Source organism: Coregonus lavaretus (assembly GCF_964263955.1).
Source record: "Coregonus lavaretus genome assembly, chromosome: 7".
Classification (NCBI taxonomy): Eukaryota; Metazoa; Chordata; class Actinopteri; order Salmoniformes; family Salmonidae; genus Coregonus; species Coregonus lavaretus.
This window is the reverse complement of record NC_139994.1, coordinates 26,884,027-26,896,776: the sequence shown is the minus strand read 5'-3', so window position 1 is coordinate 26,896,776 and position 12,750 is coordinate 26,884,027. Positions and strand designations below refer to the sequence as shown.

At 45.4% G+C, this 12,750-nt stretch overlaps 1 protein-coding gene across 1 annotated transcript in view; it reads right to left on the bottom strand.

The window, feature by feature from the left end:
* The window catches only part of LOC311132202 (collagen alpha-1(XIV) chain-like), a gene marked incomplete at both ends in the record, with an annotated part of 92,347 nt that overhangs the window by 53,383 nt on the left and 26,214 nt on the right, over positions 1-12,750 (bottom strand). Inside the window, 5 exons of the mRNA XM_084165427.1 lie at positions 93-232; positions 615-741; positions 1,064-1,203; positions 10,369-10,498; positions 12,262-12,407. Coding sequence (XP_084021553.1) covers positions 93-232; positions 615-741; positions 1,064-1,203; positions 10,369-10,498; positions 12,262-12,407 — 683 coding nt within the window. The remainder of the gene's footprint in view (positions 1-92; positions 233-614; positions 742-1,063; positions 1,204-10,368; positions 10,499-12,261; positions 12,408-12,750) is intronic.

Sequence of the window (12,750 nt, the reverse complement as noted above, 5' to 3'; positions counted from 1 at the left end):
TAATTGCAGTGACAGACGGAAAGAGAACTATGAATCCATTCAACTAACCAACCAACCAGCCAGTCAGCCAGACAAGACAGCCAGACACAGACCTCTTTAGTATCTCCTCCTCTGTTTGGGGTCCATGTGAGTCTGTAAAGGACCACGTCTTGGGCTGAGTGTTCCCAGGTGACCCTGAAGCTCTCTGTGGAGACTTCACTGCTCCTCAGGTTCAGAGGCTCTGGGACTGTCTCTGGATTAGACACAAAGGGTAAAGAAGCCTCAAAAGAATGGAAGGAGTTCCACATCACTTTGGCATCCCCCATATGAGTGGTCATATTCACAGTCAGCACTCACTTTTAGATACACTTTATCCCATGTAAGATTCTGTTCATGACTTACATCAGTGTTTCATCTTCAAATGCAGCTAGATAATTTGGTAGCACTTTCCATAGAAATAGAATGCCCATCCATCACGGAACGTTGAATTAAATGGGAACATCCGTTCTAGTAATTCTATTTCTATGGCACTTTCTACAAGCCACAGCATTTATAGCCTTTTTGTATTATAAAGGCTGTTGTTGAAAGCCAAGAGCTGTCAATAGCATTGCTTATACGGGTAGAGACAGTCTTACTAGTGGTGAAGCTGTCAGTCAGTGGCTCTGCCTGGCCCTCGTCATAAATAGCAAAGATGGCCACCGTGTACTCCGTCAATGACGTCAGGTTCCTTAGCAACAGGGTGGTGATGCGGCCAACGTCTATCTATGGCCACCGAAGAGAGAGGTCAGGGTTAACGGTCAGTGTGAGTCCCTCTATGTGACAATATAAAATACATATTTGTATTTATTTTATTCATCTCATAAAGGTGGTATCCTTCCAGTGATGCCTACTTTTCTATACATCAGTCAGAATCATATATCAGATTATATATCACATTCTATAAGGTTAATATGTTAGCAAGATGCTATTCTTGCAGAAATACAGAACTGTCTTTGGAAAGTTCTTTCTTTAGGGGGAAAGTCTGCAACATTAACATGAACACAATATATTTATGGGCTTAAAGTCCAGCTACGTGAGCACTCACCTCATTGGTCTGCACTCCATTAGTCTTGACGTACATGATGCGGTAGCCGTTGGCCTTATTGGACGTCGCCTCCCAGGTGAGTCTGGTCGAGCTATGGTCGACGTTGGAGAAGCGCAGGTTCCGCGCCGGCGTCAGGGGTACTGAGAGAAGAGGGGGGCAGAGAACAGGAACATGGCTCACGGGTCAACCCTAATACGGTGCGTGACATGACTCTTTTTGTTTGAGAGTTCCTCTCCAAGGAACAAAAGGGCAGAATAATGGCCTTTTGCGCACAAAACACATTCTCTGGAAAAGTTTTTATTTAACAAGGAGCTTTACTTCAGGTAGGGCTAAAACTCCTGCTTAGAATTACTCCCTGGATTTTCTTGCTGCGGTTCATTCAGCTCATTTTAAATGAGGGTCAGCGTTTAACTTTAGACGCAGGGAGCATGAAAAGGATGCAGTGAAGGTGAACTGGTTTCATGAGGGAATTGGAAATAAAAAAGTTGGAGAGAAGGGTTTTAAAGTTTGGCAAGGATCTTTTCCAATGCAGTTTGCATACAGGAAGAACAGATCAGTGGAGGATGCAGTCCTGGCGGTGTTACACAGTGCCATGACACACTGGGAGAGGGCTCACTCTTATGTGCGCATCCTCTTCCTGGACTTCTACTTTGTTTTTAACTGCATGCAGCCTCACCTTCTCTCCCACCTACAGATGGACCATACCTAGCAGGTACTGGACTGCCTGCTGAACAGGGGGTGTCACGCCCTGGCTCTAGGGACTCTTTTATGTTGAGCCAGGGTGTGTAGAGTCTATGTTTTGTGTTCTATGTTTTAGTTTCTAGTTCATGTGTTTCTATGTTGGCCGGGGTGGTTCTCAATCAGGGGCAACGTGAATCAGCTGTTGCTTGTTGTCTCTGATTGGGAACCATACTTAGGCAGCCGTTTGTGCATTTGGTATTCGTGGGATCTTGTTCCGTGTATGGTTAGTGTCTGTTACCTAGGACTTCACGTATCGTTTTGTTGTTTTGTTTCGTGTGGTGAATCAAATAAAAGTATGTTCACTCATCACGCTGCGCATTGGTCCACTTCCTCCAACGATCGTGACAGAAGATCCCACCAATACTGGACCGAGCGGCGTGTCCAGGAGTACACGCCGGAGGTAACTTTAGCGGATGTCCACCTCGACTGGGTCAAGCAGCGTGAGGAGGAGATAGGTTGGACTTGGGAGCAGAGGATGGAGAGTCTGGCGAGAGCCATGGAGGCCATATCCACGGGGGAGAGACAAGCCCAATAAATTTTTAGGGGGGGGCTCACACCGTGGACGACGGGGCTGCTGGAGGCAGATAAGGGGCGAGTTAGTGGACGAGGAGAGAAGGCCACCGGGTTACGGGAGCCATTGGCGAGTAGAGGGAAGGAAAATGTAGAGGCACGGCGAGAGGTACTGAGGTGTGTTGCCAGTCCGGTCCGGCCCGTTCCTGATCCCCGTATAAGGCCAGTGGTGTGTGTTCCCAGTGCGGTCCGGCCTGTTCCTGTCCCTCGCACCAAGCCTGTGATGCACGTCGCCAGCCCGGCCCGGCCTGTTCCTGCCTCTCGCACCAAGCCTATGGTGCGCGTCGCCAGCCCGGCCCGGCCTGTTCCTGCCCCTCGCACCAAGCCTATGGTGCGCGTCGCCAGCCCGGTCCGGCCTGTTCCTGCTCCCCGCACCAAGCCAGTGGTGCGCTTCGTCAGCCCGGTTTGGCCCGTCCCTGCTCCCCGCACCAAGCCAGTGGTGCGCTTCGTCAGCCCGGTCCGGCCCGTCCCTGCTCCCCGCACCAAGCCAATGGTGCGCGTCGTCAGCCCGGTCCGGCCCGTCCCTGCTCCCCGCACCAAGCCTGTGGTGCGCGTCGTCAGTCTGGCACAGCCCGTGCCCGTTTCACCGGTGCCTGGTCAGGTACCGGTCAGCTGCTCCACACCGGAGCCTAAGCAAACCGCTCCACTGATGTCCAGTCCAGCTCCAGCCAGCGGGACCAGACCAGGGGCGCTACGGGGGGGTTGTTAGAGGGTGGTGGTCAAGCCCGGAGCCGGAACCGCCTCCGAGGAGGAATGCCCACCCGGCCCCTCCCCTGTTGGGTTATGTTGGCGCGGTCGCAGTCCGCGCCTTTGGGGGGGGGGGGGGGGTACTGTCACGCCCTGGCTCTAGGGACTCTTTTATGTTGAGCCAGGGTGTGTAGAGTCTATGTTTTGTGTTCTATGTTTTAGTTTCTAGTTCATGTGTTTCTATGTTGGCCGGGGTGGTTCTCAATTAGAGGCAACGTGAATCAGCTGTTGCTTGTTGTCTCTGATTGGGAACCATATTTAGGCAGCCGTTTGTGCATTTGGTATTCATGGGATCTTGTTCCGTGTATGGTAAGTGTCTGTTACCTAGGACTTCACGTATCGTTTTGTTGTTTTGTTTCGTGTGGTGAATCAAATAAAAGTATGTTCACTCATCACGCTGCGCATTGGTCCACTTCCTCCAACGATCGTGACAGGGGGCAGTATGCCCAGTTCAACAACACAACATCCCTTCCTCTGTGTACATCTACCGGTTCCCCCCAAGGAACTGGCATCTCCCCAGTGTTATTCTCCATATACAACAGGGGTGTCAAACTCATTTTAGCTCAGGGGCCACATGGAGGAAAATCTATTCCCAAGTGGGCCGGACGGGTAAAACCATGGTATATATAACTTAAAAACAACAACTTCAGATTGTTTTCTTTGTTTTAATACGATCAACATAAAACATAAAGCTGGAGCCTGAGGACAGTGTGTCCAAAATAGTACAAGCACAACATCACTATTAATCATAAAACACCTCAAGTTTATTTGAAAATTCTAAAGAAAAATAACACACAAACACACAATGCCTCAGTGATTCACAGAAGTATATCACAGATCACAGAACTATATCAGGGTGTCTCATGCAGCACTTTAAGTGGGGTTGCATAGATTATTTGACTCCTGATACCTGGCATCTTTTAGCTTTCACCAGCGCATCAATATCAGGCGTCACATCCTGAGTGGCAGCCAACTTCAGGATGTGATTCAAGTGCTTGTGCGTGAGCCTTGAGCGCAGCTTTGTTTTATTTATGCTCATTACAGAGAAAACTTGCTCACAAAGATATGTGGTTCTAGACATGCACAACAGTTTTGCAGCGAGGGCTGTCAAGTTGGGGTAACCTGGCAAGAGATTCTGATAAAATGTGTCCAAGCCAGCTGCGGCAAATTTGCCCTTCAAATCCGAGTCACACTGCAAGTCTATTATTTCAAGTTGGATGCTGACGGGCAGATCAGAGGGATTCACGGTGAATGGCGAGCAAAAAACTTTGAAGTCTTTCTCCTGTTCACCAAAAATCTGAAAGCGTTGCTCAAACTCCCGTAACATTCCCGTTATTTTATCTTTGAACCGCTTCATGTCTGCCACATGTTGGGTCGCGCACACATTTTTCAGACAGGGGAAGTGAGCTGCATCACCACCGGCGAGTTGCGTCTCCCACAATGACAGCTTCAACTTGAAAGAACGTATGTTGTCATAATACTGCGTGACAACTTTGTTGCGCCCTTGCAGCTATTTGTTCAAGTTATTCAGGTGCTCTGTAACATCCACCATAAATGCAAGGTCCTGCATCCATTCTGCGGAATGAAATTCTAACACTGGTTTGCCCTTTTCTTCCATGAACTGTTCAATTTCTTCTCGTAAATCAAAGAAACGCCTCAGCACAGCACCTCGACTTAACCATCTTACCTCAGTGTGGTATGGCAGGCCATAGATGTGGCCTTTCTCTCTGAGAAGGTTGTCAAACTGATGGTGATTCAGGCTTCTGGATCGGATGAAATTAACAGTTTGGATGATCACCTTCATGACGTTATCCATCTTTAATGACTTGCAACACAAAGCCTCCTGGTGCAAAATACAGTGAAAAGTCCAAAAATCACATCCTCCATTTGCAGATTGCACTTTCTCTCTGAACTTTGTCACAACGCCTGCTTTTTCCCGATCATTGAGGGCGCACCATCTGTAGCCAGGCTGACAGCGCGGGACCAGTCCACTCTGACACTGTCCAGCGCGCCGACGAGTGCGGTGAAAATATCAGCTGCTGTCGTTGTATCTGTCATCGGCACCAACTCCACGAACTCCTCGGTGATGGTCAATGTGCCATCAACTCCGCGGGTGAAAATGGCCAGTTGTGCAACATCTGTAATGTCCTGCTTTCATCAATTGCAACCGAAAACGCAATAAATGACTTTACTTTTTGCTTCAACTGGCTGTCCAAATCCACTGAAAGATCGGAAATCTTGTCTGCAACTGTGTTTCTTGTCAGGCTGATATTTGCAAAAGCCTTGCGCTTTTCAGGGCACACAATCTCCGCTGCCTTCATCATGCATGTTTTTACAAATTCACCCTCACTAAATGGTTTTGAAGCCACTGCGATTTCATTAGCAATGAGGTAGCTAGCTTTCACTGCAGCGTCACTGATGTCTTGGCTGTGAGTAAACACAGACTGCTGTTTCTTCAGACCCGCCAACAGTTCATTCACCTTCTCTCTTCTCCGCTGTCCTTGAAAGTTGTTATATTTGTCGGCATGAAGACTCACATAGTGGCGACGAAGGTTATATTCTTTCAGCACTGCAACATGCTGTGAACACACCAAACATACAGCTTTCCCATTCAATTCCGTGAATAAATAGGAGGATGACCATTATTCTTGGAACACTCTGCACTCTGCGTCCACTTTTCTCTTTTTTGACAGAGACATATTGGGGCAATGAGGGTGCCAAAGCACATAATGTTAAAAGTAGAAGCCGTAATAAATATCGCGGGCAAAACAAAGTAGCTCATCCGGACTGGCTGCACTTGCTTGACCTACTTGCTCTGCCCCGGTATAAACAGTTTGCTTGCTTAACACAATTGCTATTGCGCCATCCAGTGGACGCAATTGGAACAGCAGTTTATTTTATTGAAAGATTGCAGCTCATTTTTATACTTTACAAAATCATCTCGCGGGCCGGATTAAACCCGTTTGCGGGCCTGATCCGGCCCGCGGGTCGGATGTTTGACACCCCTGATATACAACAATGACCTGAGAGGCTCAGAAGGGGACTGCTTGGCAGTGAAATATGCAGATGACAGCGCCCTTGTCGACCTCTCAGATGACTGCATTTCCCAACAGAAGTAAACAGGGTCCATGACTGGTGCAATAACAACTTCCTCACACTCAACATCAACAAAACAAAATAACTGCTCATTGATTTCAGGAGGAATGCAGACCCAGTGAGCCACCTAGTCCTGGGTGGTAAACAGGTAGAGAGAGTGGGGAGTTTTAAGTACCTGGCCACTGGGCACAGACGTCATTTCAACGTCTAGTTTTGATGTACATTTGGTTGGGTTGTCAACTGGTGTGAATTCAATGTGAAATCAACAAAAAGCTTCACCATGTCATTGGATTTAGGTTAAAAGTTGTGTGAAAAAAATACGAAATTTCCTTACGTTGAAGACATTTTTCAAATTCAATCAGTTTTCCACATTGATTCAACGTCATCACATTGAATTTTTTGGTTGAAATTACGTGGAAACAACGTTGATTCAAACAGTTTTTTCCCAGTGGGTGAGAACCATCATGAACAGCACACTCTCTTTTAATGCCAACACTCAGAACATCAATAAAAAAATGCCAACAATGACCGTACCTCCTGCGCAAACTGCGACAACTGAATGTCAACACCCGGATACTACTCCACCTGTCATATAGAGAGTATGCTGACTTTCTGTTTCCTGGCCTGGTAGTGGGCAGTCAGTGGCTAATAATGGTATCCTCAGCTAGACTGTGAACCTGGGGTCCAAGCTCTGCAGGCTGCAGTGCAGGGGGCTTCAGGGCCTCTATGATAAACGGGCAAGAGACAAGGCCAGGAACATCATAGAGGACCCCACCAACAATCTTGCCCAATGTTTTGAGCAGCTGCCATCCGGAAGGAGATTAAGGGTCCCACTGTTCAGCAAGAATAGGAGCAGGGCAAGTTTCATTCCATCAGGCTGCTGAACAGTGGGACATAGGACAGATGCAGGTCCAATACACGGTTGGACAGTAGGCCGTAGAGACTTTGAATCAGTGAAAATGTAAATGTGTGACTTGAGTATTAACTTTCAAAATATCTAGTTTTTCGTACTGCATGTAATATATTGTGTTGTGTTTGTGTATTTGTAAGCTGACACCACAAAATGAATTTCCATGTAAATGGACAATTAAGTAAACTCAGCAAAAACAGAAACGTCCCTTTTTCAGGACCCTGTCTTTCAAAGATAATTCACACAAATCCAAATAACTTCACAGATCTTCATTGTAAAGGGTTCAAACACTGTTTCCCATGCTTGTTCAATTAACCATAAACAATCAATGAACATGCACCTGTGGAACGGTCGTTAAGACACTAACAGCTTACAGACGGTAGGCAATTAAGGTCACAGCTGATCGTCCTCGCAGTGGCAGACCACGTGTAACAACACCTGCACAGGATCAGTACATCCGAATATCACACCTGCGGGACAGGTACAGGATGGCAACAACAACTGCCCGAGTTACACCAGGAACGCACAATCCCTCCATCAGTGCTCAGACTGTCCGCAATAGGCTGAGAGAGGCTGGACTGAGGGCTTTTAGGCCTGTTGTAAGGCAGGTCCTCACCAGACATCACCGGCAACAACGTCGACTATCGGCACAAACCCACCGTCGCTGGATCAGACAGGACTGACAAAAAGTGCTCGTCACTGACGAGTCGCGGTTTTGTCTCACAAGGGGTGATGGTCGGATTCGCGTTTATCATCGAAGGAATGAGCGTTACACCGAGGCCTGTACTCTGGAGCGGGATCGATTTGGAGGTGGAGGGTCCGTCATGGTCTGGCGTGGTGTGTCACAGCATCATCGGACTGAGCATGTTGTCATTGCAGGCAATCTCAATGCTGTGCGTTACAAGGAAGACATCCTCCTCCCTCATGTGGTACCCTTCCTGACATGACCCTCCAGCATGACAATGCCACCAGCCATACTGCTCGTTCTATGTGTGATTTCCTGCAAGACAGGAATGTCAGTGTTATGCCATGGCCATCGAAGAGCCTGGATCTCAATCCCATTGAGCACGTCTGGGACCTGTTGGATCGGAGGGTGAGGGCTAGGGGCCATTCCCCCCAGAAATGTCAGGGAACTTGCAGGTGCCTTGGTGGAAGAGTGGGGTAACATCTCACAGCAAGAACGGGCAAATCTGGTGCAGTCCATGAGGAGGAGATGCACTGCTGTACTTAATGCAGCTTGTGGCCACACCAGATACTGACTGTTACTTTTGATTTTGACCCCCCCTTTGTTCAGGGACACATTATTCAATTTATTTTAGTCACATGTCTGTGGAACTTGGTCAGTTTATGTCTCAGTTGTTGAATCTTGTTATGTTCATACAAATATTTACACATGTTAAGTTTGCTGAAAATAAACGCAGTTGACAGTGAGAGGACGTTTCTTTTTTTGCTGAGTTTATATCGTATTGTACTACGTATACTGCAATGCTGTCGTTACTAAAAGGGACAGATCACTCCAAAATCCATTTTTCAGATGTTTTCAGATGTCCTAAGTGATCTAATGTTGAGATGAGTTGAGAACACACAATCTGTTATTTACAGTAGATCATGTTACATACCTCAATTCCTAATGAATTGGGAAATACTAGCAGTGTTTAAGACAGTGTTTTTCTTTCCCATTCTATTGTGGTTGAGACATATAAACTGGATCTACACAACATCTAAAAAAGTTTTATTCTTGAGTGAACTTTCCCTTTAAGGCACTATCCTGTACCCTTATAACAGACAAAATGTGTAAGGACAACTACTTTCTAAACTGTTTTCAAGCCTCTGTATGTTCCACCAATTCGGTGCCTTTTGAGAAGTGTAACTTGGTAAAAAAGAAAACGTTTGATTTCACTTCATTTTAACATTCTGTCATAAAGAGCACATGTTCAACTTCATAAAAAACACATTTTCCCATCTCAAGAGGTTACATTTAAAAAATGACTATTGTAAGTGCCTATTAAGCGCCAAATATGTAACAGGGTTGACTGTAACAGGGTTGACCGTAACAAGGTTGACGATTTCATCTTAAATCAGTCATTGTGACAGGGGGAATAGAAGCCTGATGTGTGCAACAGGGAGTGGCAATTTATTGCAAGCTTTACAAAACAAATGAAATTGTTAAAAAATTTCTAGCCAGTCTATCTATACGTAACAGGGTTGACATGTTATGCTCGACCAGCTGTTTTACACGACAAAACACCAGAAAATTTACAAAAACAGTAGAACCAGCTCACCACCTTTAACACTATGATTTGACTATTAGATGTTCAATGTTTCTTAAAAAAATACAAAAATAATAAGGAACAGTTTCACAATTTTAAAATGAGAGTTCAGTTCACATAACAGGGTAAATTAATCCCTAATCACATTAAATAAATAATCATCTTCAGAAATGACTTTGTCAAAGCAACAAAATAACTAGGGCTTTACAATGATGGTGAAAACGTGGAGAAATGCTGGTGTTAAGTGGGTTAATATCTTCCTAGAAGTCACGGAGAGTACATGGAGGGACATGTGATTCAATCAGATTGATTGAATTCTCCATGTGGTCTATATTAAAGGGAACTTCATTTAATATAACAGTTTTAAAAAATGCAATATTGGTGCACAATTTCTCCTTAAAATATCAAAAGGCACTCATTTCGTGGAATGACCCGTAAATCTGCTGTACATGTCGTGACACCTCCCTAATCAACATTTGAAGAAAGTTAATAACACATGAATTAGCAAAGTGATGATTGACAGATCGTCAACTTCAACACTAAATTGATGCCCCCAAATAGCTCTGAAATGTAAAATTAGCACAAACACCATTGTTTTGGCAGCCTGTTCGTTAGGTCTTGTTCTAAAGCTTGCCAGGGCTTGATATCGCTCCTACAAGATGCAGGCAGAATTATGCAAATTCACTAGGCCGGATGGCTAACCAAACATCTACTGTAAATACCTACAGTAAATATCTCATGCTCAGCCAGGAAATATTCATCCCATGTTCTGATAGAGATTCACATTTATTATGACAGCTTTTTCTACTCACGTTTTTACAAGTGTCCCAACTGTTTTCTTACGGGTAGCTCAGTGTTTCTGAAATTCTCATGTGTGTGTGTGTGCGTATGTGTTAGTGCCTGCTTATGCATGTGTGTGTGAATCTGTGCGTGCACGTGCATGAGTACGAGTGTATGAGGCGGTTACTCACGGGTGGTCTCCTGAATGGTCAAAGGGTCACTGGCCTCCTCTCCATACATGGCGTACACGGTCACTGTGTACTCTGTGTCTGGAGTCAGGGCCTTCAGTTCCACTTCATTCACCGTCTCAGCCACTTTCACCTGCACAAACAGTCATCAGAGACCTTAGACGAGGTGACAGACAGGTACGCAGAGAGGTTGGCAAAGGCGCAGGGGGTTGATAGAGACAGAATCAACCATCAAATAGACAAGGGCAAGGCGGTCAGACAGCCAAATAAAGTGGCAGCGAGCCAGCCAGCCAGCCAGCCAGCCAGCCAGCCAGACGTGATACATAAGTGTGTGAAAGAAGTGCCATTTCCTGCCTTTTAGAGAATGGAGCATACTGCCCCAGAATTCCATTAGTTTTATGCTAATCTAGCTAGAGGCTGCAGCATTTAACTAAACAACCGAGATATGCACTTAAAACCTGTCTGGATCGATCGACAACAGCCAGTGTAACTTTATTTGAAAAAGATACAAAAACTTCAAACCTCCCTTTGAGAAAAAAAAGAGAGAAAAGCCCCAGAAGGTCTTGTGTTGTGCCCCAACAGGCTGAGCAAGTGAAACTGTGAACCTGAACTGATGACTGTGCCTGGAGGGAGTGTTATTTTTTAATGAGCACTAACAGGATGGGTGGAATTTGATGGGTGGAGGAACTTCTCTCTCCCTCTCCATCTCTCCTCACCCCGTTCCACTGCACTAGTTAGAGCAGTGGTCACCAACCGGTCGATCTCCAAGTCATTCCTAGTCGATCACCAAACATTTCTGTAAAAAAAACAACGATAAAGCCTTGTTGGTGGTAGGTGCACTTGATTTAGCAGCCCTAGAGCGGGGAAGGTTATGAACCATTTCATGTGTCTGAAGGTAGAACTCCACCTACCCGGCAGGCCCAGAGAGTAAATCAAGTGCACCTAGAGGCCTACAACTGGCCAATCAGATAGCTCAGATCACCGTGTCTGCACAGTTTCCTCTCACCATAGACTGTTAAAAGCATTGAACGCACAGCAAAGTTGATAATGTGAGATTTTAAAACTTTTAAAATCACGACTAGAGACTCAACGAATACAGCAAAGAGCTGCTGTTTTTCTGAGTAAGTTCATGATTAAGTTGGTATTCAGCACTGTCAACACTTTGTTCAACAGTTTAATAAGCCATAAAATGCGCGCTCGCTACTTCCACTCACGCCAGTACTGCAGTATAGCAAAGTGTTTTGATAAGCTTGCGTTGTTATTATTAGCGGCTTGTGTATTTTTTTATATCGAGGAATATTTTACTTCTCTATTATGCTCACTCAGCTGTGCCTCACAAGTAATACAACAAATGATCTATTACCAGTGTGATCATATACCTACAATTTTGAAAGATAATTTCAAAATGGTCTGAGAAGAACAACATTGGCAGGGCAATTCAAGCATAGCCAATATGCAGTGATAATGTATTGGGCCTATAGCCTACTACACAAACCTCATTGCTACAAAACAGTTTTTAATTGGTTAATGTTGCATAGGCTTATGTTTTTTAAGTCATGTTAAATCTTGGCTTGCATTTTGACTAAGAAACTGATCTTGACTCAGAAAAGGTTGGTGACCACTGAGTTAGAGTGTATAATAAATATTTCATTGCCTTGAGTCTAAATTCCCTCTCCTACTACTTCTTTACTTTCATCTGTATTTAAAAGTGCCACTCCATTTCTTATATCCTCTTCTCTCTCCTTCCCTCTCCATCTGTCCATCTTTCTTCTTTCCTTTCCTTTCTGACAGTCATTTCTCCTCCCCTCTGTCTTTATTTTACCATCTCATTCCTCTTCTCTCTCATTTTCTCATCCTCTATCCTCTCCATCCTCCCTTCTGTCTCTTTTTTCTCACCTCCTTCTCGTCGACTTCGTCTCCCGCGGTCAGCGGGGCATAGAGGATCATGTAGCCAGAAGCCCCCTCTGCGACCCTCCAGCGTGCCCTCATGGTGTTGTGGGTGATGTCAAACAGCTCCAGGTTGTTCACCATGGGCAGGGCCACTGCAACACACAAGGGTCACATAGGTCATACACGGGCCACACCATATAATTACTAGAACAGGCATCAACATTCAAGTCAATGTTCAGGATTACAATTCCATGTCAGTCAAATTGAGTGTACCCATGAGGGTGCAGTCAAATTGCTGAGGTCAGAGGGGCTTTAGCCCATTCTAGTAATTGTATTTCTATGGGTCACACAGTGGTCACACACAGTTCACGCAGGGTTAAAACTAGGAAATGACTTAGACTAGTAGACCAGGGTTAGCAAAACCCTCCTAATGGAGAGCTCAAATCAAATCAAATTTTATTTGTCACATGCTTTGTAAACAACAGGTGCAGACTA